This window comes from Suncus etruscus, chromosome 7 (genome assembly GCF_024139225.1).
Source record: "Suncus etruscus isolate mSunEtr1 chromosome 7, mSunEtr1.pri.cur, whole genome shotgun sequence".
Lineage (NCBI taxonomy): Eukaryota > Metazoa > Chordata > Mammalia > Eulipotyphla > Soricidae > Suncus > Suncus etruscus.
In genome coordinates, this window is record NC_064854.1 from 88,559,885 (window position 1) to 88,586,725 (window position 26,841).

General features: G+C 35.2%; 1 protein-coding gene across 4 annotated transcripts in view; it reads right to left on the reverse strand.

Annotated features, from left to right (window-relative positions):
* LOC126013639 (myosin-2) overlaps positions 1-4,073 on the reverse strand; it is a 37,957-nt gene extending 33,884 nt beyond the window's left edge. For 3 of the 4 annotated variants that reach the window (XM_049776762.1, XM_049776761.1, XM_049776763.1), the window contains exons 1-6: positions 3,870-4,073; positions 3,639-3,782; positions 1,974-2,130; positions 774-801; positions 577-691; positions 377-469 (exon numbers count right to left, since the gene is read on the reverse strand). In XM_049776762.1, coding sequence (XP_049632719.1) covers positions 377-469; positions 577-691; positions 774-801; positions 1,974-2,130; positions 3,639-3,782; positions 3,870-4,073 — 741 coding nt within the window. Of the gene's footprint in view, positions 1-376; positions 470-576; positions 692-773; positions 802-1,973; positions 2,131-3,638; positions 3,783-3,865 lie in introns of all 4 variants that reach the window. The other variant, XM_049776764.1, reaches the window with a different exon arrangement.
* Between the last annotated feature and the right edge of the window lie 22,768 nt (positions 4,074-26,841).

The window sequence follows — 26,841 nt, forward strand, 5'->3', positions numbered from 1 at the left end:
GGCTAGCGTGTGCAAGGCTGATGCCTTACCACTTGTGCCACCACTCAGGCCCCAATTATTATTATTATCATCAACAAAAAATTAGATATACTAGGTCTAGATAGATAGCTCAAAGGGCTAGAGCACACACATGCACTGCTCCCCAAATTTTATCTCTTGCACAACATGGTCTCCAGACACACCCAAATTTATGAATGCTTCTAAATATTCAGATATTATGCTATTCAGTTATTTATGATGGGGCTTGAAGTTGTGTTTCTGTATCTTAGGAAGAAAGTAAAGATTTATGCATGTATATAATGTGAATGAAAATGATTTAGAGAACTTATTAAAAACTTATAAACTTTTATCAGTGAACAGTATTCAAGAGACTCACAAAACGAGAGGAGTTGTCATTCCTCACAGTCTTGGCATTGCCAAAGGCTTCCAGTAGAGGATTGGCACTAATAATTTGATCTTCCAGAGTCCCCTGAAAAAAACAAACAAACAAACAAAAAAACGAGAGCATGTTGGATTTAAGAATTTCTTACCTTCGATCCAGATAGTCATAATTCTGGCCAACACAATCATACTTACCTGCATTTTGCCAGAGGGAGCCTCCTCCTTCTTCTTATCCCCAGTAACTGCAATTGTTGCAAAGTACTGGATGACACGCTTGGTGTTTACAGTCTTCCCTGCACCAGATTCTCCACTGCCAATACAAACTAATTTAGGTGAAATGCCAAAACTGGAAACTCTTTAAAATATAAAAACAAAGTCTGAAGTCTACTTACGTAATCAGGATTGACTGATTTTCTCGATCTACAAGATAGAAATTACAGGCATTTAATATCGTATTCATATATATATATATATATTTATGAATGCTAAGTAAAATAAAAAGACCATTTTAGTTTTAATTATTTATCATAAATATTACTGGGCCCTGAATCTACAGCACTTTTCCATATACCTTCCTACTGTTCCTTATACCTTTTTTTGATATTATTAAATAGGCATAATACATAATACATTTTAGACTTTCGCTTTGCAGTCCTCTATCATCAAACAAATATCTGAAGCAAACTTTGGTGTCTGGTAGGATTTAGATAACAAGTTTGGTTCATTGAAATATTTACTATGGATCAAGAATTAATGAAAAATAAACATTAGTCATTGAAAATATATTCAGAGTATGAAACAGAGAGCATTAATAGCATTAGAAGTAAACATAACATTAATATTGTGGTCTTTTTTTGTTTGCTTTGGTTTGATTTTAGACCACACCCAGCAGCGATCTGGCAAAACTCTGTGCTCAGAAATTGCTCCTGAAAGGCTGGGGGGACCATATGGGATGCCAGGAATCAAACCTGGGTCTGTCCTGGGTCGATCGTATGCAAGGCCTTACCAATGTGCTATCTCTCTGGCCACTTTATTGCGAACTTTAAAAATTATTATTTAAGCTTTTCCTCTAAGATGCCACAAGCACCCTATCAATTTAGCTAGCTCTATACTCTGTGAAACAGATAAGTGGTATTTTATATCTGAAATGTGTTTAGGTTGGTTCATGGTATAAAGCATTTATGATATCCTTGATGTGGAGAGATTAGACATTGGTCACAATGGCATTGAAGATAAAGCTACAGAAATCAATTTTACTCTTCTGACTTTTTTGACACTTTGTAAAATACAGCTTGTGTATGTATGTTACATATACATGTGTATTTTTATGGTTTTATTAAAACTTATTTAGTTTCTCGGGCATTTGAATTTTGAATGCTTTCAGGCATTCAAAAGCAACTATTCTAAATATGTCCAATATGTTAACTTTTAAAAGTTTATAAACAGTCTGTGAGAATTGCAATGGCAATTTTTTTATTCTATTTTCTATATCTTCTCCCTCACAAATACACCAACCTGAACTAATGGGTATGTTAGTTTCTTTTCTTATAAGTCATCTCTATATAGATGTACCTGTAAAATATCTAACTCACCAGTCAGCATGAACTGATAGGCATTGTCAGAGATGGAGAAGATGTGGGGTGGAGCCTCCTGGCGCTTTTTGCCTCTGTAAGCACTCACCACCTCAGGATTATACACTGGCAGCCACTTGTAAGGATTGACTGTGACACAGAAGAGGCCTGAGTAGGTCTAGGCAAAAGAATTGAAAATTATTACTCAAAATTTTTTCAAATATTTTGTGAAATTCACTTATTAAATAAATGCATTTTAGCTAAAAGCAGTGATTTAAATAGACTGCCTTTTTTTAAGGGATGAGTATGTAAATTAGTTGAAGGGATCAATCAGACAACAAAGCCCTTGAGGGAAGGGAGAACAATTTAAATTTCTCTTTATGCCTTTGAATTTGCCACACTGATTTACAAGTAGCAGCAGTTCCAAAAAGTTTTATTTTTAAATTTAAAGTATCAGATAATTTTACAACTTATTAAAAAATAATAAATTCATTAAGAAATATCAAGATATTTCCTTGCAGCATTAATATAATTTAATTAAGGAAAATATGTATTTGGACATAATGTAAGTGACTTGTAATAATAGAATGGCTAGGGGAATTAAAATCAAGCTTCTTAAAACAGTACACAAGAAGCATTTAATTTGGTAAATATGAACAAATGCAGCAATATTGGGAAATTACTTGTAAATAATATTAAGGAACAATATAAACAAATTCAAAGTGATGTTTTCAAAATTGCTTTTAGAGGAAGGCAAAGACTGGGAACACCTAGTGTTGCTCAGAGATCACTTTCATCAGTGCAAAATTTGAACTTTGAATTTCCACCTAGTATATGCTCAAAAATGAAAAGAAAAAAAGTGTATGCTCATCCCAGCACATTATCCAAAATCTTTGACAACCCTGCCTAGAATAAATACCACAACCAATCAGAATGTAGGCTGACCACAACCAATGTAGGGTGATCTTATATACCAGGTCCAACTAAATATAAGCACCAGATAAATGACAAAATATTAATGTGACACTTGATCAAATATAAAATATTAACATCATATGTATTATGTTTTAGGTGTCTGCAAGATCCTAAAATGAAAAGTGAATAAGATGATGTTCTTGAAGAATTCCCAGTCCTCATGCAGATGAACAAATAATGGCGTGGAAACATGGTCAGTATTACTGAAGAAGCAAAGACAATAGGACATAATAGCAACTTTCTGGAGGCAGTTGGATGAATTTTATTAAGGATATGGCATTCTATATAGAATTTCAACACAGATATAAAGTGTTATTGTTTCAAAGGAGTGCAAGAAAGTGAAGTTTTTATCTTATATTTTAAAGTATTGAAATTTAAATTTCTCTTCTCCTATAAATAATTCTGCAACTGTAACAGAAAAATGCATATAAATGCAGTTATATTTAAACAATAACTACTCCAGTGTTTGTTCAAGTGACCTTCTGCTATAAGGACAGTACCCTGGTCCTACTTTGGATGGGAACACATGGATGGAGAGCTATCTTACAAAAGCAATAAGTGAATCTTTTCACCAGTTTCTTACATTACTAGTGAAAATGAAAATGAAAATGGTTTTGAATTTATATTATAAAGTTGAATTTATATCACATTAGAAACAATGAGCTGGAAGCATCTGTGGTGATGGTGATATAGAGGAGGGTGGGTACTCACATAGATCATCCAGGCTGCATAACGCTCTTTGAGGTTATACAGTACAGCAGGTTCGTGCAGGTGAGTCATCATAGCCATGTCCTCAATCTTGTCATATTTGGGAGGATTCATGGGGTAAATTTGATCATCTTTTACTGTCACTGTCTGGTAAGCATGAAAGATAACTATGTCAATTAAGAGATCAAACAGAAATTTAAATTAAAGGCGGTGATCACTAAAGATGCTACTCACAGCTCCTGCTTCAGTCTTCACAGTTACTTTTCCAGTTTCTCTGCTCTGAATAGTCCCTTTTACAAAAGACTCTTTAGCATCTACCACAAAGACAGATGTCTTAGCATCAAAGGGCCTATTCTGGGCCTCAATGCGCTCCTTTTCAGACTTTCGGAGGTAAGGAGCAGCCTCCCCAAAAACAGCCATCTCAGCATCAGAGCTCATGGCTGCCAAATTCAGAGGTCCTAAAGAAGATACAGTATTTTAGACTAGTGATTATAGATTGCCTTGTACATAAATAAATATCTAAATTAATGTTATTTCATGGTCCTACTCAGTAATTCCAAAGTACATCAAGATTATTTGTCTAGAAATAAATCATAATCACAATTGCACAAGTCATTCAGCAATCAATACTAAATGTTTTACAATCAATATGTTCTTCTATCCTTCAAGATGGGAGCATTGTAATAAAAGAGCTAGATTCTAATCTCAGCATACTGAGTTTCATCTTGGATAAAGTATCTTTTTTTGTTAATTAACAACAACTGAGATATAGTCATAATATTTTGAAAAAAGTTGAATGTGACAGAATAAGCAAATTTAAATAGTTCAAGATAAAAACTAGCATTTAGATATAAAATATCATTAATTTTAATGTGACACAGTTTTATCTCTTGTTTTAAAGTGTAAAAGTTCATGTTTCCTCCTAATTTAGGTGCTCAAAAAGAAATACTTGAATTTAGTAATTTGAGAGATTGTAATTGCTAATTTATTTTTGGATTTTGAGAGTTTTATTTACATAAGAGTTTTTAAAAATATTTTTCTTAGAAAATCAAATATAGTCTATTATAATAAATTAATTGAAAATATAAGTTATTTTAAAGTGATTATTATTTTCTTTACTCTATATTGGAGGGTTTCCTTTGTGGTTCCTTTTTGGTTTACTTGAAGAAAGCATGCTCAATTATACTATCTGTAAGTTGTCAATGGTATCAATAGAATGAATTGCTTACTACTCCTGTAATCATATGATCAGATTACTTGTAACTCATTTTAATCAGTTATCTACCTGTGTATCTCACTATTTACAAAATGAATTATCACTAAGTGATGATAACTTTACTAAGTGATGATATTTACTAAATGAATTATTTGTGTAAAAATACAGTTTAATCAATTTTGAGGTTTTTGTCAAGGGAACGTTGGCAGCTATTTTTTCTAAATAATAAAAATAATAATTTATCAATAGTACATCTTTTTTTTTCACTCCATCAGTGATTTTTTTTTTGTGAAGACTCGTGTCTTATGATATAAGAAAAGAACTTTCTCTTTCCTCTAACTTCATCACAAAAGTACAGTTGTTAAGGTATTTCCTGAGACAAGCAGTTTTTCTAAAGGTTGCTTAGTAACTTAAATCTTTCCCAGAGACTCTCACTTACATTATCCAAAAGAGCTTGTTTAGTCCAAATCTTACCTTGTTAGCAAATGAGAAGTTGTAGCCTAAAAGCAGGACAGTTCTGGAAAAAGAAAAAAGGCACTTGATTTATTAATTTATAAACAAAATGATTTCATTTATAGTATCATTTGTTACCATAACCAAAGTCATCTAAAGTGTTGGATGTAAGACCTGCTTTCTCAGAAAGAGCAGTACCAGAGCTACAGCTGCAGCGTACACAGGGCCCTGTGACCACTGTTCCTCTTGAAAGTCCTGTCTTGTTCCCACTTACCTTGGAGCTTTTTAAAGCAGGACGAGTCAGTCTCATTCCAAGAGCTCTTTTATATGGATAGTTATGGAAACAATGCAGCTGCCTCTTCTTTCTTAAGTCAAAAGGAATTGTTTGGCAAAAAAGTCCTGGCAATCTTGCACCCCTGCATAATTCTCATTCATATGAAGAATGGTTGGATATAATTAGAAATATTTTTCTATTGAGTATGTGAATAAATCTCCTATGGATAATTTGAGAATATGATCTGAAAGGAAGGTCCAGAGTTGTGGATAAAGACAGTGACTGAGCAGTCAGAATATGTGGCTTCTCTCATAAAATTTTTTGACCTTCCTGCACTGGCCTTGTAGCACTTTTTCTGCAATAAGCACATTTTATGCTTAATTAAATGATATAAATAAAACAAAAACTTATTTTAATTTTTCTTTTTTCCTGCTGTAAAAAATTAAGAACAGTATGGCTTCCAGAATCTAAAAAGTTATCTTTGATAGAATAATTTTTATGGTTTCAAAGATAATCTTTTTCCTTTAACTGAAACTATTCTTTGACATACACATCATTTCTAACACATCTATTTATTTGACTCCCTTGAGATAAAAATATTTTATAGTTGTAAAATAGGCTCAGAGGGAGAGTACTTCCCAACATTTTTTATGAAAGAATGATAACAAATTAAGAAAAATGTTTTAGTGTAGTTGCTAGGGAAACATTACGGCAAATTACTACCATGGACTAAATTTTGTACTTGAAAGTACAAGTATATATATATATATTGGGTTTTGGGTCACACCTGGAGGCACTCAGGGTTACTTCTGGCTCTGTGCTCAGAAATCGTCTCTGGCAGGCATGGGGGACCATATGGGATGCCGGGATTAGATCCACTGTCCATCCTGGATCAACTGCTTGCAAGGCAAAACACCCTACCACTGTGCCATGAAAGTAATATTTTTTGCATGAAAGCTAATTAAAATAAAATTACACATATTTTTATAAATGTTAAAATTCTTTAACATTTTTAATATATTTATGTATAATTCTGAAATGTTTAGAATAATAATAAACTTTAAATCTTAGAATTCTTTTTCATTTTAAATGTTTTATAAAAAATGAAACTTTCAAAAATTCCACTTGTATAGGAATTACCATACAGATGGATTAAGGATTACTAAAAGGTAGACATTAGTAATGAGTACATAAATTGGAAATTCTTAGAAATTTGAAGTTCAAAATCTGAAGCTATGACTCTGAACTATCTCTAGACCCCCTCTTAGCATTCCTACTCTGAATGACTAAAATCTAGATTTCCTGTCCAATTTTAGGCATCAGACTTTATGCTGACTGGTAAATGAATGTCCATATTAGTTCCAAGATAAATGACACACTATTTTTCTCATTTCCTTTGGGTATTGTGGTCACCTTAGGTAACCCTCTGAGAAACTTCTGGATAGGATTTACACAGCTAAGACCACCTCCCAAGGTTTGAAAGGATCAAAATTTCATGAAACATTTGCCTACGTTTTTTGGTACCAAAAGATACCGTTGTTTATCTTAGATTTAAAATGAACCCTATTTATATTTAGAAAGCAGAAGTGACTGGAGAGATAGTACAGAGATAAGAATCTAGCCTTACATAGGACTGACATAGCTTCGATTTATAACATACAAAATGATCCTCTGAGCACAACTAGAATTAATTCCTGAGTTCAGAACCAGGAGAAGCCCATACACAAAAAGAAAAAATGTAAAGATAGAAAGAAAAGGAAGGAAAAAACCAAAAAGGAATATAAAGGAAAGAAAAAATAAAACAAAGGAAAAGTAGTTAGTGGTTAAACAAAGATTTTGAGACACCTTGTTCTAGTCCTATGGCAAGGAGAATTTTCTTTGCAATTTATTAAATATTTATCATATAATATTGTTTACAAGATGTTATTATTATTAATTTATTTTTGTTTTTTTGGGGGGCCACAGGCAGCATTCAGGGGTTACTCCTAGCTCTATTCTCAGAAATTACTCCTGGCACGTTCGTCAGGCCATATGGGATGCCAGAAGTTGAATGCAGGTTGGTAGGCAAAGGCCCTACCCTCTCTGGTATCGTTCCTGCCATAAGAAGTTCATTTTTGTATCTTATGGTTTTGGGGCTGATATCGAGGTCTTTAATCCATTTGGATTTTACCTTTGTACATGATGTTAGCTGGGGGTCTACAGGCATCTTCAAGGAGGAAACTGCACTCTCCAAGCAAGTGAAAGCAGAGATTAACAGATGGGAATATATTAAGCTGAGAAGCTTCTGCACCTCAAAGGAAATAGTGCCCAGGATACAAGAGCCACCCACTGAGTGGGAGAAACTATTCACCCAATACCCATCAGATAAGGGGCTAATCTCCAAAATATACAAGGCACTGACAGAACTTTACAAGAAAAAAACATCTAACCCCATCAAAAAATGGGGAGAAGAAATGAACAGACACTTTGACAAAGAAGAAATACGCATGGCCAAAAGACACATGAAAAAATGTTCCACATCACTAATCATCAGGGAGATGCAAATCAAAACAACGATGAGATACCACCTCACACCCCAGAGAATGGCACACATCACAAAGAATGAGAATAAACAGTGTTGGCGGGGATGTGGAGAGAAAGGAACTCTTATCCACTGCTGGTGGGAATGCTGTCTAGTTCAACCTTTATGGAAAGCGATATGGAGATTCCTCCAAAAACTAGAAATCGAGCTCCCATACGATCCAGCTATACCACTCCTAGGAATATACCCTAGGAACACAAAAATACAATACAAAAACCCCTTCCTTACACCTATATTCATTGCAGCTCTATTTACCATAGCAAGACTCTGGAAACAACCAAGATGCCCTTCAACAGACGAATGGCTAAAGAAACTGTGGTACATATACACAATGGAATATTATGCAGCTGTCAGGAGAGATGAAGTCATGAAATTTTCCTATACATGGATGTACATGGAATCTATTATGCTGAGTGAAATAAGTCAGAGAGAGAGAGAAAAACGCAGAATGGTCTCACTCATCTATGGGTTTTAAGAAAAATGAAAGACACCCTTGTAATAATAATTTTCAGACACAAAAGAGAAAAGAGCTGGAAGTTCCAGCTCACCTCAGGAAGCTCACCACAAAGAGTGATGAGTTTAGTTAGAGAAATAACTACATTTTGAACTGTCCTAATATTGAGAATGTATGAGGGAAATGTAGAGCCTGTTTAGGGTACAGGCGGGGGTTGGGTGGGGAGGAGGGAGATTTTGGGACTTGGGTGATGGGAATGTTGCACTGGTGATGGGTGGTGTTCCTTTTATGACTGAAACCCAAACACAATCATGTATGTAATCAAGGTGTTTAAATAAAAAAAATTATGCAAAAAAAAAAAAAAAGAAGTTCATTTTTATAAAATTTCATGCATGGTTACTCTGATTCATCAGTTCATTAACTTTAGTGAATGTAACAATTATAGATAAAAATTAATGCAATTCTTAAGTTTAAAGAAGAAAATGGAGGGGCTGACCAGCAGCGTGTTGAGTTTCCCAGACCTGAAAGCCAATAGAAATAGAATGGCAGCTTTGCAGCCCTGAAGGGAACCAGAAGTAGGGCTGACCATTGGCCTTTTCAGTTACCCCGAAACCCTTTTTGTGGCTGCAGGCAAATTCTCTAGTTAATGAACCCCAACACAGAAAACACTACACGGCAAAGGACAAAATGGGAGAAACAATTGCACCATGTGACCATGATTAGAGAATGAAGATGGTAGCTCTGCATACCTAGCAAGTACTGGTCATCTTCAAAGCCTCTCCAATAAAGACTTCAGAGAGGAAATCAGGAGAATGCTCAAAGAAATCTTGGAATGAAACGAACAAATTACAGATAATATCCAAGATGATATTAAAACAGAAATGAGAAAATTTCAAACTAAGTATGAAACCTCAATGGAAAGCATAATAATAGCAGCTGCGGACTAAGTCCATGAGCTGGAAGACGAGATGTATAAAAACTTCATTCAACAGATGAGGTTGGAAAGATGCTTAAAATAAATGTTCAGACAATGGAAAATCCTCAAATAATGTGAACAGACAAAAACAGAAAGAAGTCTGAGATAAACTCAACAGAAACAACATAAGAATCATTAGAGTCCCAAAGGCCCAGGAAAAGAATCCCCATGAAGAATCAATAGTCAAGGACATCATTACAGAGAAATTCCCAGAGCTAGAGTACACAAAATTAAACCCTCCATGCCTGAAGAGTACCAGCTAAAAGAGATCCAATAAAAAGCACTTCAAGACACATCCTCATACATGCAAAGGAATATCCTGAAGATTTACAGCAGATCTGTCACAGGAACCCTCAAAGCCAGATACAGTGACTAAACTCAATGAAATGAATCCTTTGCCAAGAGTATTTACTCAGCCATACATGTATTTAGGTGTGAAGGAAAGATGCAAAGTTTTACTGATAAATAACAACTCAAAAATTTTACAGACACAAAAACAGCCTCAAAAGACAAAATGTAAGGTCTATTTTAAGACAAGACAGACACAACAGACACACAAAACTCCTACAAAATGATGACACTAACTCCCATGACAATCATTTTTCTCAGCATCAATGAATTAAATGCATCGTTAAGGGACAAAGAGTGCTAAAATTGATCAAAAAGTTGAATCCAACATTCTGCTGCTTACAAGAACCATATATGAATAATCAGAGAAAAGATACACTCCAAGTCAGGCTGAAGAACAATCTTTCAAGCAAACAACTTCCTTAAAAATATTAGGATGGCCATATTAATATCAGATGACACAGACTTTAGTCTTAAAAATATATAAGGAATAGAGATAGACATTTCCTAATAATCAAGATATATGTATAACAGGAAGAAATTACACTTGAACAAACATACTCAATAAGGGCCAGCAAAATATTTAAGATAATTGTTGATAAATGTGAAAGATGAAATCAATAGAAACACGATAATAGTATGAGACTTCAACACCAGAGCTAGAGTACACAAAATTAAACCCTGCATGCCCGAAGAGTACCAGCTAAAAGAGATCCAATAAAAAGCATCACCTTTGTTTATTCAACCAGGTAAAATCCAATAAGAATATACTGACTTTTGGGCCCAGAGTGGTGGCTGAGCAGTAGGGCATTTGCCTTGCATACAGCTAACCTAGGACGGACCTCTGTTTGATCCCCTGGTGTCCCACATGGTCCCCCAAGCCAGGAGCAATTTCTGAGCCCATAGCCCCCCGCAAAAAAGAATATACTGACTTTGTAGGGAGAAATGGAAGAGAGTGGTTGTGTGTGTGTGTGTGTGTGTGTGTGTGTGTGTTTCTCCATCCTCACAAAACTGAATATATTTTCTTCTCCACTGCACATGGGTATTTTTCCAAGATAGACCTTTTGCTGGCCCATAAAAGTACCTCCATTGGAGGGGGGGGAAGGTGCCTCCATTAAATCAAGAGTATAAAAACTGTACAACCTACCTTCTCAGATCACGATACACTGAAATTAGAAATGAATTATAAGCAGACACAGAGAAAAAAAAAACTATAACCCCTAAAGCTAAACTGCTCACTTCTGAAAATTCTATGGATAGAGATGACATCAAAGAGGACATAAAAAATTTCCTTCAAATAGTGAAAATGAAGACAAGAATTATCAGACTTTGTGAAACAAAAGAGAATGCTACTAAGAGAAAAATAGTTTTTTGTAAAAGGAATAGCTTGTAAGAAGAATAGTTTGTAAGAGAAATAGCTTTGTAAGCAAACATCAGAAAGAAATAAGGGGTCTACATAAATAATTTATAAAATTTGTAAATAAAATAATTTATATATATAATAATTTATAAAATTGGAAAGTATTCAACAAAATGAACCAAAAATAAGCATATGGAAGGAATACATGTAAGACATAAATAAATATAATTAGGAAAATTTTCCAAAGGCAACAGAATTTGAAAACTGTTCTACAGAACTGAGATTACCATGGTGTAAGAAAAGAGGGTGTGGATTTAGGAGGTGGGACACTATGGGAGATTGTGATGCTAGAACTTTAGATGCCTAATTTTCAAATAAATTGCTAAGTACTTCCCTAAATCTTTTAAAAGTAAATCTAATTGTCAAAAGAGAATTATCTAAAAAGTAAAAGAAATAAATGGATGAAGATTATGCTTTGAGGTTTGTATTCAAGACATAAGCTTTCCAGTGGTCATGTCTCTCTCTTATAGAAAAGAACCAAGTTCTATCAGCTTTCTTGATAGAAATTGTTAAAAAGTGATATTTCCTAGACACAGAGGGCACCACTTATACTAGCAGCCTAGGGGTTAAGTGAAGGGGGGATTCATGCTAGGAACAGGGGTGGAAGGAGGACAACACTGATTGTGGGAATGCCCCTGATTCAATGTGTCTATGTACCTAAAATATTACTGTGAAAGATTTGTAATCCACTTTCGTCAAAATAAAAATGTAAAAAAAAGTGATGTTGAAGCTTTTTCTCTCTGAAGATTTATTGTTCTGATAAAAACTTGGCACTTATATATCAGCAAATAAAATGTTACAGAGGAAGAACACTCACAGTTTTATTACTTCATTTATTAAATGGCAGCAGGTGAAGACTGAGTTTTTAAATATGTTGTTCTGTTTCATTTTAAAAACATGTAGGATAAAAATACTTTCTGTGAGCTCACCTGTATAGGATTGTGACTCTAATAGCATATAATATATTCTAATAAGATTTTAGAAGAAAGAAATATTGCTCATCCTTGATGCCAAATACACAGAATTTTCACCAGTATAAAGCATGTACTCTGAAAGTGCTCTTGATGTCTATCATGAAGAATTTTGGGAAAAGCAAAACCTAGAGGAATGTAAATGGTTGTCTAATGGGACTGAATAAAATTGCTTACTCCTATATTTTCTGTGTGTAATATATGTAAATCCACTATTCATTCCAAATTTCTTTCATTCTTTATGATTGACTGGTATGATGCAAGTTAGTAAAAATGCTATATTGTGGGAAGATAAAATTTTAGACTAAAATAAAAATATCAACTGTTCTTTCAGAATGCATAAAAATTTAAATGTGCATAGAATCTCTGAGAAGATGAAATAAAATATTAGATCCTCCTGATTCATTGCTACCCTATTCTTTCAGTTGCCTCAAATTTAGGAGACTAAAGTAAATTTCTTAATGAAGATGGCATTAAGATGTGAGGAAATAGACTCCTTAGAAATAATACCCCGAAATGGCATTTGAATAAATAAAGAAACATACCTGGTACAAGAATGAAAACAGGAACACAAATTTCTTAACATCTTTCTTAACATCACTATTGCACCTGAGAACTCTTGTTCCCTGTCCCCATCCTTTCATATTTTTTCCTTCTCCTCTTCCACTTGAATTTCTTTTTTTTCCCTCCTCATATTCTGGAGCCTAGAGTTTTTGCATCAATCCCCCTTTAAACCACTGTATTTCTTTTTTTAATATAATTTTTATTTTAATCATATTAGCTTACATATCATTGACAATAATATTTTAGGTACATATTAACACAAAATCAGGGGAATTCCCATCCCTGTACTGTCCTTCTTCCACCTCCGTTCCCATCCTGCCTCCCATATCCTCCTCCCTCATCCCCCGGGCTGCTAGAGTGAGTGGTCCCCTCTGTGCCTAGCTTACTACTTAGTGATCTCACACCTGTTTGGTCTTGGTACCTCATTTATTTCCCCCTCTAATTGGGAAGCGGGACTAGATAGTTCAATTTATGTGGTTTTGTTTGAAGAAAAGAAAAGTAATAAACTGGGGTAAAAAATCAAATACGCTGAAAACGGGCGGAGTCCTTCTAAAGGCTCTCATCCTCGGTTTGAGGGAGGAAGGAAAAAAAGAAGGTGAACCACCACAACAGTACGAAAAAGAAGTGTCAAATAAAATATCCAGTGAGCACTCCAACAATAAAGATAAGCATCACATAAAAGCCATGGTCTTGAGATGAAAAACATGTCATAGTGCATAAAGGGAGAAGAGAAAAGAAGGAAATAAAATAAAATAAAAAAATAAAAATGGAGACAACAACTTCAATAACCACACCAAAACAAAGAAATTGACAAAAACTAGATAAATAAATATTTAAAAACATAATAATAAAATAAAAAATGTTTTGTGCTTTTTGTCTTTTTTTTTTTCTTCCTGCATAGGCATCGTAAATATTGGGGTCATTTGAAAGGGAATTCCTTTGGCCTAAGAGATACAGGGTTTCTTCCTCCTTGAAGTATGTTGTCATGGAGTCAACTCTAGACGCCTTTCAGGTTCATTTACTCTCCCCTTGGTGCTTTTGTGGTGTATGGAAGACTTCTGCTCCGTCCTGGGTGATAAAGTCAGACCTCTGTACCTAGAGATCTCGATATCTGCACAGGTCAAGGAGTAGAACTTATGATGAAGTCTTTCTTTGTGGTTCTAGAAGTTCTGTTCCCTCAGTGTCATTTTAATCCATCTTTTGTGGTTGATGGTCTTGGTCTTTGTGCTGATCCTAGGATGGAGTCTGGGAAAGACTCTTTCATTATGTTACCAGAGGACCCATTCGTTGCTATTGTCTCAGTTAGACCTCTGGAATTCGAGATCATGGTTGTTGTGCAGGTAGGTCGTAAATCAAACCCTAGACTAGGGCTTTTTTATTGGTCCCAGGATATATACTGCCTGGTCATGTAAACCACTGTATTTCTTAATGTAGTTATTGTAAATGAAACATATAAGTGATATCATCCTGTATTTATTATTATTCTCACTTCATTTAAAATAAACCAGCCAAACTCCTATGAATATCTTTTCTGACTGCTGTGTATTGTTTCTCTGCTGCTACTACTCTTCTTCATCAGATCTGTCCACTTGAGAAGTTAGAAACACGGAGCCTGGGGTGGTCTCATCCAACTCGTGAACTTTACATTTTATATTTTAATCTACACTTATAGCTATGTAGTATTTCATTGTATATATGTACCATATCTTCATGACCCACACATATATTGTTGTTGTCTTCCTACTCTCCCTACTCTTAGTTATTGTACTTTGTGCTGCTATAAAAAGTGTGTATACATCTCATAGATAAATGTTCTTACTGTCTTGAGGATAGATACACAAAAACAGGATCTCTAGATGATATGGAAGCTTGATTCTGAGTTTACTGATAAATCTACATACTGTTTCCATAAAAGTTGGACCAGGCAACATTTCCACAAGCAATGTATAAGTTCCTTTTTCACCACATCCCAGCCAACACAAATTATTCCCAATATTTTTGATAAGTGCCAACCTCAGTGCTGTAAAATGATATCTCATTGTTGTATTGACTTGGACAGGAACTAAATCTTAAGGAAGTTCAGAAGGCTAAATGTTGTTTGCATGTAGCTGATACCAGTTCAATCCTGTGTGAAAGGAAGACAAGAAGTGAGGAAAGAAAGAAGGAACAAAGGAAGTGACTTAGGCAAACAAGAGAAAAAGGAAGTCAGGAAAGTAGAGAGAAAGAGGGAGAAAAAATAATAGAAGTTAGGGATGGAGGACAAGGGTAAGAAAGTAAGGAAAAGAGAGATCAGAGAGAAAAAAGGGAAGGTAGACAGAAGTAAGAAAGGTAGAGTGGAATAAAGGAAAGAAGGGAGTGATGGTGGGAAGAAGAGAGGAAGAAAGGGAAAGAGGAAGGAAGGAAATAAGTCTGGAAAGAAGAAAAAAGATGAAATCTGGGATAAACCAAGGGAAGGGAGGGAGTATGGGAGGGAAGAAGGAAAAAAGGAAGGGAAGGAAGAGAGCAATAGAGGAAGCAAAGAAGGCAGGTTGGGAGGAAGGAATAAAGGGAAGGTAAAAATGAAGTAATAAATGAAGGATAAAGGAAAGAGAATAAATAGAGAAATAACTGAGGGAACTATGGGAGGAAAGAAAGGAAAATAGTCAGGGGTAAAGGAGGGATAAAGGAAGAGATGATGGAAGGATGGTATGAGGAAGTAAAGAAGGAAGAGATAGATGGATGAAGGGAGGCAGAAAGAAAACTAGGAAGGGAGGAAGAATGTAGGAAGGGCTGGAGGGAAGGAGAAAGGAATGAGAAAGAAAGGAGGTGAGGGAGGGTTGGAAAAACAAAGATAGGGTGGAATGATGGAAGGAATGGAGGGAACAAGGAGGTGTAAGGGAAGGGAGGAAGAGAGTTATGAGGAGGGTTAGGAAGAAAGGTAGAAAGGGAGAGAGGAAGAAAAGATAGAAGAATTGAGTGTGATAGAAGGAAGGATGGAATAAATGAAGGGAAGAAGAAAGTAAGTACAAGGGAGAAGGAAGAGAGGGATTAGGGAGGAGAAGGATTCACTGGTGGTAGGAAGGGAAGGAGTGAAGAAGATAGAAGGGTAGTAGAGAGTTTGGAGGGAGGGAGGAAGAAAGGTAGGGTAGAATGAAATAATGAAAAGAGGAAAGGAGAAGGAAAGGGAAAGAAAGAGGAGAGAAGTTCTATTTTGTTCTGCTGAGATCACCCTTTAAGGCATCTCAATAAAGAATCTAAGTTGTAAATGAGAGTTCTTATCCTGGTCAAAGGGAAAAATATTTTTATTTTTTCTTTACATTTTAAGAAGATACAAATGTGTATTTTCTATTTCAAATTGATTGATATTGATTTTCATCAACAAGGTTGTGCTCCAAAACTGAAGATTATTCTTAGGTCTCAATGAAAATAAATCTTTTTTAATTTGACAAAAGAATGTCAATGTCATCCAAAGCACCAAATAGAAACTAGGGCTTGGCATGACTTGAAAAGCATACTTCAAAAGGAATTAAGTCAAAAGCCAAAATTTGAGGCATCAAATGCTACAGCAGAGACCCTGTTATTGTGTGGTCTATGTGAAGTACCCAGTAAAATTTCAGTGGATTTTGATTGCTCTATGGGAAACTCAAACCTTAGTTTATTTTCTTATTAAAGAAAACAATTGAAATACAATTTGAAATATTGCATAGGTATGCCATATTTTTATTTATTTTTATTTAATTTAAGAGCCATATTCACAAAATTATTCATATATGAATATTCAATATATAATATTTCAACATCATCCCGTCACTAGTATCTACTTTCTTCTACCACTATACCATTCCCTATCCCCTGCCTGTGACCTTGACAGGCACATTTCATTGTTGTCTGGTGTTGTCATTAACAGAGTTATTGAGTCTATTATTTGAATTTATAGCTATACCACTATTCCACATCACCAGTATTCCTGCAGACCCTAATACTTGATCCCCTATTACTTCCTTTTCTCATCTTCTTCTTCTTCTCTCAATTATTTTCCTTCTATTCCCTTTACTCTGGCACTAAATGAGATCTATGCATCCCCATTTACTTCATTATTTATGCCATATTCTTATTGCAAAATATTAATCAGACAATTCCCAATATTTCTTAAAGTAAAAATTGTGTGAAGAAAGCTAAATTCATAATTAAATGCTTGTGTGTATACATACTCGTGGGTGCACCCAGCATACATGTTTCTGCTTAATAAAAATTACCTTTTGTAGTTAGATTACAGGCAAGATTAGTGTCTTTCTTGGATGATTCAGATTTATTATATAGTAGCTGATAGCTTAGAAAGATACTCACCACTTAGATGCTATTAGAAAAAGTTATTTAATTTAGTATGTGGGAAAATTTGTAAGTTCAGTGAAATATGGAGACTAGACTGCAGTCTTCAGTTGAATCTCATGGTGCTTAATTAAGGTACACCACTGTTTATGAACAACAAAGTCTGTTTTTCAAGACTAATTTTAAACATTTTGATGCAGACTTTTGAGGGCACGTCTTACAAACGTAACACTAGTCTGTACAACTTATAACAAAGGATTTTTATGTCCACATCAGTTTGAGACATGCTAGCTGTCAATCCATTTCCTAAAGAGTGGCCTTTATTATTGGCATGAAGATCAGTCCATGGCAGGAAGCTTAAAACAAATAATGGAGCAATGCAAATAGGGAAGAGAAAGTATCACTATGACAATGACAGTTGGAACTGATTACTCTGTCTAAAAATCACTGGGTGTTGAATGGAAATAACGTGATATGCATGGTAAGCCCTCCATCAGCAATAGTGGAAAGAACGTGTCTAAAAAAACTAAAGGAAAAGGGACCGGAGATATAGCATGCAGGTAAGGTGTTTGCCTTTCATACAGAAGCTCATTGGTTAGAATCCCAGCATCCCATATGGTCCCCTGAGCCTGCCAGGAGCGATTTCTGAGCATATAGAGCCAGGAGTAACCCCTGAGCGCTGCCGGGTTTGACCCAAAAACCAAAATAAATAAATAAATAAATAAATAAATAAATAAATAAATAAATAAATAAATAAATAAATAAATAAATGAAAAAATAAAAAGAAAAAGGAGTTAAATGCCTGCTTTAGAGTTAGGCAGGGGGTGCGGTGGGAGGGAAACTAGGGACATTGGTTGTGGGACATGTTTATGGGTGAACACTGCTGTATATTATAGGACTTAAACCCAATTATGAACAACTTTGTAATCACAGTGTTTAAAGAAAAGGTAAAAAACAGAAGGGAAGAAAATGATGGGGCCGGTGAGGTGGCGCTAGAGGTAAGGTGTCTGCCTTGCAAGCGCTAGTCATGGAACGGGCCGCGGTTAGATCCCCTGGCGTCCCGTATGGTCCCCCCAAACCAGGGGCGATTTCTGAGCGCTTAGCCAGGAGTAACCCCTGAGCATCAAACGGGTGTGGCCCTGTTTGATAAAGCTGAGAATTGATGGAAATAAAGAATCTTAGCTTAAGTCTGACATTATTGTACTAAATGTTTCACTTTCTTACTTAGCCCTCAAATATTTTTCTTTCACATTTTGTACTTTCACTGCATCGCCAAATGCAGGATTGGCACAAGTATAGAAATCTCTAAGTCTTGTTTTGTGTGCGCTTGTGTGCGTTTATTAAGTACAATAGTGGTGATCAAAGCATAGTCTGTGTTTTCATTCTGCACAGGTGTTATCTGGAAGGTTTATTTTGTTTGTATGTCTTTAGGAATGCAGACTCAGAGGTACCAACTGGGAACAAGTGAACCAGAATCTCTGCAAGCAGGTTCTAGGAATCAACATTTTTACTATCTCTCCATGTTATTATAAGCACATCATTTTGAGAAATCTTGTTGTTACTGGTCCATTGAAAATGACACATTTTCTTTTTCTTTTTCTTTTTACTTTACCATGGTGTTTTGTGACTACCAAAGAGTAAAATAAACATTTAAATTATTTTTTTTTCAAAATGTAGCCCCCTTCCTAGTCCTTGATGGATAAGAAGGGAAGAGGATCTGTAAAGAATTGTGTCATTTAGGCCATTTTATTTTTTATTTTTTGAGCATAGCTGTCATAAAGTACAAATTGATTTAATTATGGTATAATTGTGAATTAGGTATAAACAAGAACAGAAACTGGAATAAAACTACATATGAAGATAATATGAAGTTATAATAACTGAGACTCATCTTATAGCATAAAATATATAAGAGCTATAGGCCATTTAATAATAATATGGTGTCAGTATCAAGAAGTAAGGAAACTATAAAGAGACTATTCTAAAGTATTTAGATTAATACTCGCCAGTTGATTGCAAAATATATAATATTTATATATACTTTATATGCCCAGAATTAATCTTTTGTTTTCAGAACATTGTTTTTTAAAATGTATTTATTTAAGCACCATTATTATAAACATCATTACAAACATATCCCTTCACCAGTGCAACCTTATAACCACCAATACCCCCCCAATCTGTCTCATCATCCACCCCACCTGTATTCGAGACAAGCATTCTATTTCTCTCACTCACTACCATTGTCATTCTAGTTGTTAGTGTAGTTATTTTTCTAAATGAGCTCACCACTCTTTGTGGTGAGCTTCATATTGTAGATTGCTCCTTCCATCCCTCATCAGAGACAATAAAGTCTCTGGGAATTATTACCATGCTGTCTTTTATTTTTCTTAAATCCCACAGATGAGTGAGACTATTTTGTGTTTATCTCTCTCCCTCTTACTTATTTCACTCAACATACTAGTCTCCATAACCATCCATGTATAAGAAAATTTCTGACTTCATTTTTTCTAACAGATGCATAATATTCCATTGAATAAATGTACCACAGGTTTTTTAGCTACTCATTTGTCGGGCATGTGGATTGTTTCTAGATTCTGGCTATTGTAAATGGAGTTGCAATGAACAGAGCAGTGCAGAAGACATTTTTGGTGGTTGTGTGTGTGTGTGTGTGTGTGTGTGTGTGTGTGTGTTCCTAGGATATATTGCTAAGAATGATATAGCTGGTTATTAAGGGAGTTCAATTTCCAGTTTTTTGAGGAATCTCAATATTCTTTTCCATAAAGGTTAGACTACATGGCATTTCCATCTGCAGTGAATCAGAGTTCCTTTTTCCCACATTCCACCAGCACTGATTGTTCTTTTTCTTTGTGATGTGTGCCACTCTCTGTGGTGTGAGATGGTACCTCATAGTTGTTTTGATTTGCATCTCTCTGATCATTAATAGGAGCACTTTTTCATGTGCCTTTGGCCATTTTTTCTTCTTTGAAGAAGTGTGTGTTCATTTATTTTCCACTTTTTTTGATGGGGTTATATATTTTTTCTTGTTAAATTCTGTCATTGCCTTGTATATTTGTTAGCCCATTATCTGGTGGGTATTGGGTGAATAATTTTTTCCATTCTGTGGGTTGACTTTATACCCTATTTATTATTTCCTTTGAGGTTCTGAAGCTTCTCAGCTTAAGATAGTCTCAATTTGTTTATCTCTGCGTCCTCTTCTTTGTACAGTAATATTTCCACTTTCAGTCTCAATGTCATGGAGTAATGTTTTCCTATATACCTTATGGTTCCAGGTCTGATAACAAGGTCCTTAATCCATTTGGATTTGACATTTGTCTTTTATTTTAGATGGAGGTCCAAGTTTACTTTTAAGGATGTGGCTGACCTGTTGTCCCAACAACACTTGTTAAAGAAGCTTTACTTGCTACATATTGAGTTTCTTGCCCCTTTATCAAAGATTAATTGATTATATATCTGGGGACATATCTGAATACTCAAGTCTATTTCATTGATCTAAAGGTCTGTTTTTATTCCAATACAGTTTTAATGACTGTTTTAATGGCTGTTTTAATGACTATTGCTTTGTAGTACAATTTAAAGTTAGAGAAACTGATGCCTCCCATATACTTTAGCTGTTCATAGGTGTTTATTGCTCCAAATGAATTTCAGGAGTGTTTGACCCACTACTTTGAATAATGTCATGGATATTTTTAGAAGAATTGCATTAAATCTGTATAATGCTTTGAGGAGTATGGCTTATTTTAATGGTAATAATCTTCCCAATTCATGAAGAGATCATGCATCTCCATTTTCTTGTCTCCTCTTTTATTTCTTTAAGCAGTGTTTTGTAGTTTTCTTTGTATAGCTACATCACCACTTTTGTTGAGTTTACTCCAAGGTATTTGAGTTTGTGTGGCACTAATGTAAATGGGATAATTTTTTAATGTACATTTCTTCTTTATCATTATTTGTGTATAAGGCCATTGATTTTTTGCTTGTTAATTTTGTAGACTGCCACATTGTTTTATGAATCTATTGTTTACAGAAGCTTTTTGCTTGAGTCTTTAGGGTTTTCTAACTATAATAGCATGTCATCTACAAACAGAGAGAGCTTGACTTCTTCATTTCCTCTCCAGATGCCCTTGATATTTTTTTTATGCCTAATTGCTATGGCAAGAAATTTCAGCGTTATGTTGAATAGGAGTGATAAGAGAGGGCAGCCTGTCTTTGACCAGATTTTAGAGGAAAGGCTTTACTTTATCTCCATTGAAAATAATATTTGCCATTGGCTTGTGGTAAATGGCCTTGAGATATTAAAAAAAGTTCCTTCCATTCCCATTTTATAGAGTTTTTTTTATCATGAATGGTGTTAAACATTATCAAATGCTTTCTCTGCACCTATTAATATGATTGTAAGGTTTTTATTTTTCTTTTGTTAATATGGTTGTATTATGTTAATTGATTTACATATGTTAAAAAATGCTTGCATTCCTGGAATAAAAAAAAACTTGGTCATGATATATTACCTCTTGATGAGGTATTGGGATCCTGTTTGCTAGGATTTTCTTGAGGATCTGTACTCATCGGGGAAATTGTCTGTCTGTAATTTTTTTTGGTAGCATCTCTGTCCTGTTTTGGAATCAGCGTGATTTTAGCTTTATAAAAACTATTTGAGAATGTTTATATTTCTTTAGTTTCCTGAAATAGCTGGGAAAACAATTGATAATAGTACAGGGTTGGAAGAATTTGTTAAAGAATCCATCTGGGCTAAGAATTTTGTTTTGGGGAAGAATTTTGATTATCATTTTAATTTCCTCAATGGTGATAGGTATGTTTAGATAATGCTAGATAATCCTGATTCAATCATGGAAGATTTTTAAGAGTCCCAGAATTTATCAATTTCTTTCAGGTTCCCTTGCTTCGTGGCATAGAGTTTCTCAAAGTAAAATCAGATTATGCTTTGAATATCTGTAGTATCCTTAGTGACCTCCACCTTTTCATTTTTAATCTGGTTTATTAAGTTTCTCTCTCTCCCTTTGTGAGTTTTGCTAGTGATTTATCAATATTGTTTTTATTTCAAATAACCAGCTTTTGCTCTTGTTGATCTCTCTGATTGTTTTTGGATTTCCACATCTTTGATTTCTGCTCTAAGCTTTGTTACTCTCTTCTGACTACCTATTTTTGATTCCTTTGTTGATCATTTTCTAATGTTATAAAATATGACTGAGCTATTTATGTGGGCCATTTATTCCTTCCTGATGTGTGCTTGCAAAGGTATAAATCTTTCTCATAACCGCTTTTGCTGTGTCCCACAAGTTTTGATAATTTATGTCTTTATTTGTCTTTGTTTCCAGGAAACTTCTGATTTCATCTTTAATTTCCTCTATCTCCCATTGGGTGTTATGGACTGAGCTGTTTGATTTTCAGATATTAAAGATTTTCTTCATTATTCCTTTGTACTTTACTTTTAATTTTAGTTCATTGTGATCTGTGAAGGTTGTCTGTACTATTTCTATTCTCTTGATTATGGAGGTATGCTTTATGTGACAGTATGATGTGGTCTATCCTGGATAATAATCCTTGTGCATTGGAAAATAATGTACATCCAGTTTGCAGGTGATGGAATTATATAATATATACGTACTATATATGTACTAGGCCATTTTCTTCCATTTCTGATTCAGAGTTAGTATATTCTTTTTGGTTTCAGCCTGGTTGACCTATTAAGGGGTGACAGAGTGATATTGAGGTCTCCCATTATTATTGTGTTGCTATTGATGTCTCCTTTCATGTTTGTTAACAATTGTTTTAAATATGTTTAAGGTCGGGCCAGAGAGATAGCTTGGAGGTAAGGCATTTGCCTTTTATGCAGAAGGATGATGGTTCAAATCCCGGCATCCCATATGGTCCCCTGTACCTGCCAGGGGTGATTTCTGAGCATAGAGCCAGGAGTAAACCCTGAGTGGTACCAGGTGTGACCCAAAAACCAAAAACCAAAAAAAAATATTTTTAAGGTCCCTCATTGGATGTGTGTATGTTTAAGAGTGCAATATCTTCCTGTTGTACATTTTTTTTTTGTGGTTTTTGGGTCACACCCGGCAATGCTCAGGGGTTATTCCTGGCTCCAGGCTCAGAAATTGCTCCTGGCAGGCACGGGGGACCATATGGGGCGCCGGGATTTGAACCGATGACCTCCTGCATGAAAGGCAAACGCCTTACCTCCATGCTATCTCTCCGGCCCCCTGTTGTACATTTTTTGATTATTTGATTATTATAAAATGCTCATCATTTTTATAACTATTTTAAGTCTAAAGTGTATGTCATATAATTTTAATATGGCCATTCCAGCTTTTTAAAGGGAGTTCTTTGCTTGGAAGATATTTCTCCAATCATTGATTTTGAGACTATGTTTGTTCTGATGTGTTTCTTGTAGGCAGCAGAATATTGAACTCGGCTTTTGATACATTTGACACCTTGTGTCTCTTAACTGGTGTATTTATTTCATTGACATTGAGATAGTTAATTGTCATGGAATTTTTTGTTATCCTTATGTCGGACTTGTTGTACTTCATGGTATGTCTCGTCTTAAAGTAGACATTTTAGTTTTTCTCTTAAGGATTGTTTTGAGTCTGTAAAGTTTCTGAGCTGTTGTTTATCCATGAAGCTAGATATACTTTCTTTAAACCCAAAAGAGAGTCTGACTGAGTGCAATATTTTAGGCAAAACATTCATTTCATTGAGTTTTGTCACTATATCTAGTCACTGCCTTCTGGACTTGAGAATTTCTTGTGACACATGTGCTGTAAATCTTAAGGGTGCTCCTTTGAATGTAATTTCCATTTTTTATCATGCTGCTTTCAATTTGTCCTATTTGTGGGATTCATCATTGTGACTAGGATGTGTCTTGGAGTGCTTTTCTTAGAGTCTTATTTTAACTGGTACTTTTCAGGCATGCAGGATTTGGTTGCATGCAATCTTTAGCTCTGGGAGTTTCTCTGCAATGATGTCCTTAACTGTTGAATCTTCCTGGGGATTTTCTTCCTGGGATCCTGGGATGATTCTTATGTTGTTTCTATTGAGTTTATTAAAGACTTCTATTTTCATCTGTTCTCATTCTTTGAGGATATTTTCATTGTCTGATCGTTTGATTTATTGCTCTTTTCCATTATCTTCTGTTGTATGGAGTTATGCATCTCATCTTCCAGCTCACTAATTTTGTTCTCAGCTACTGCTACTCTGTTGGAGAGGTTGTCCAGTGAGGTTTTATTTCACCTACCAAGTTTTTAGTCCTGTTATTTCAGTTTGGAGTTTTCTGATATCTATTTTTATATCCTCCTGATTCTTATTTGTTGTTCATTTAGCTCAATCCATGCTTTCTTTGATTTTTATGAAGCACCTCCATTTTTCTTCTCTAAATTGTTTATCTGAAAGGCTAAATAAGCAGTTGGCCCTTTTGGGTCATCAGAACTGCCATCTTCATTGTCTATGCATGGTGTTGGTCTGCATTATTTCTCCAATATTCACTTGTAGTGCTGTGCTGGTATTCATTAACAAGAGGTGTGCAAGGCCATAAAGCAGAGCAGCTGTGCTCCTCTGGCTCCACCCTTTATGGAAGAGATAGCTCACGTCTGTTCACTTGCCTTCAGGAGATGTTCTTGGTGGATTAGCTCATGGCCACAGCACTGAGCAGAGCAGAGGCAGTTAAAAATGTCTCCTATAGAGATAGCACAGCCTTGCATGCGGCCAATCCGGGAGGGATCTGGTTTGATTTCCAGCATCCCATATGGGTCCTCAGCTGGTCAGGGGTGATTTCTGAGTGCAGATCCAAGAGTAACCCCTGAGTATCACTGGGTAAAACCCCAAAAAAGTCATCAACTAATAAATTAATAAATAAGTTTTTAAAAAATGAAAGTGTCTCCCATGTGGCAAAGTGTATGGCAGCAAACAGGCTCTGCCCTTCATGAGTGGGAACAGCTCACCTCTGTTGTCATGCCCCTAGGAACTGTTCTATATGGGGTGGTTTAAGGCTGCAGAAAGCAGCAGAGCAGAGGCAGCTCTAAATGTCTCCTTTGTGCCAATGCACATGGTAAATATGTATTATTTTTAAAATAATGAATTATTATATGTTTCTGATTTTGATTTTCTATTCTTCAATAATTTTTTATTTAAGCACCATAGTTACAGACATATTTCTAATTGGGTTTTAGTTATAAAGTGACACCCCTCCTTCTCCAGTGCGAATTTTCGCCCATCTATGTTTCCACTTTCCTCTTCCCCCAATGCTTGACTGTTTTCAAGACAGACATTTTATTTCACTCTCTCACTATCATTTTTCAGGGTAGTTGTTGGTACAGTTTTTAACTGCACTCACCACTCTTTGTGGTAAGCTTTATATCATGGGCTGGTCCTTTTGGCCCTCATCTCTATTGTCTCTGGGTATTATTATCATTTTTTTTGTTTTGTTTTTTCGGACCACACCCATTTGATGCTCAGGGATTACTCCTGGCTAAGCGCTCAGAAATTGCCCCTGGCTTGGGGGAACCATATGGGACACTGGGGGATCGAGCCATGGTCCTTCCTTGGCTAGCGCTTGCAAGGCAGACACCTTACCTCTAGAGCCACCTTGCCGGCCCCATCATATTGTCTTTTAATTTTTTAAATCCCACAGATGAGTGAGACTATACTGTGCTTATCTCTCTAAGTCTGAATTATTTCACTCAGCTTAATAGTTTCCAATTCCATCCATGTATACGTAAATTTTATGACTTAATTTTTTTCTAACAGTGTGCAGTATTCTATTATGTAGATATACTACTGTTTCTTTTGCGTATTTAATGTTGTCAGGCTTCTGAGTTTTTTCAGATGCTGGCTATTGTAAATAGCTCTGCAATGAACATTGCAGAGGTATTTTTGTATTGTGTGTCTATGTTCCTATAATAGTGTTATTGCTGAATCATTTGGAAGCTCAATTCCCTGTTTTTTGAGGCATATCCATATTGTTTTCCAGAAAGGTAAAGTTTGGACTAGATAGCATTCTCAGCAGCATAGAATAAGAGTTTCTTTTTTCTACACACGCATGCCAGCAATATTTATTCTTGTTCTTTCTGATGTGTGCCAGTGTCTGTGGCATGAGATATCTCATTATTTTTTGATTTGCATGTTCCTGATTATTAGTGATGTGGAACACTTTATGTATTTCTTGGTCATCTGTATTTCATCTTGAGGAAATGTCTGTGCATTTCTTCTTTATTTTTCTAGATTTTTTTCTTAAGTTTTTGTCAATACCTTGGATATCTTAGATATATTACCCTTTTTAGATAGGTATTGGGTGATTATTTTCTTTTATCTGTGGGTAAACTTTTTGCCTTAGTTGCTATTTCTTTTGAACTGCAGAAGCTTCTCAGTTTAATGTAGTGTCATTTGTTTATCTTTGCTTCCACTTATTTAGATGGTGGTGTTTTCTTCTTGAAGATGCCTTTACTCTCAATGTCATGGAGTGTTTTGCCTATGTCATCTTCTATATTCCTTATAGTTTTATGTTTGATATAAAGATCTTTAATCCATTTTGATTTGGCCTTTGTGTATAATGTGGGTTCAATTTCTTTGCATGTGGCTGACCTGTTGTCCCAACACTACTTGTT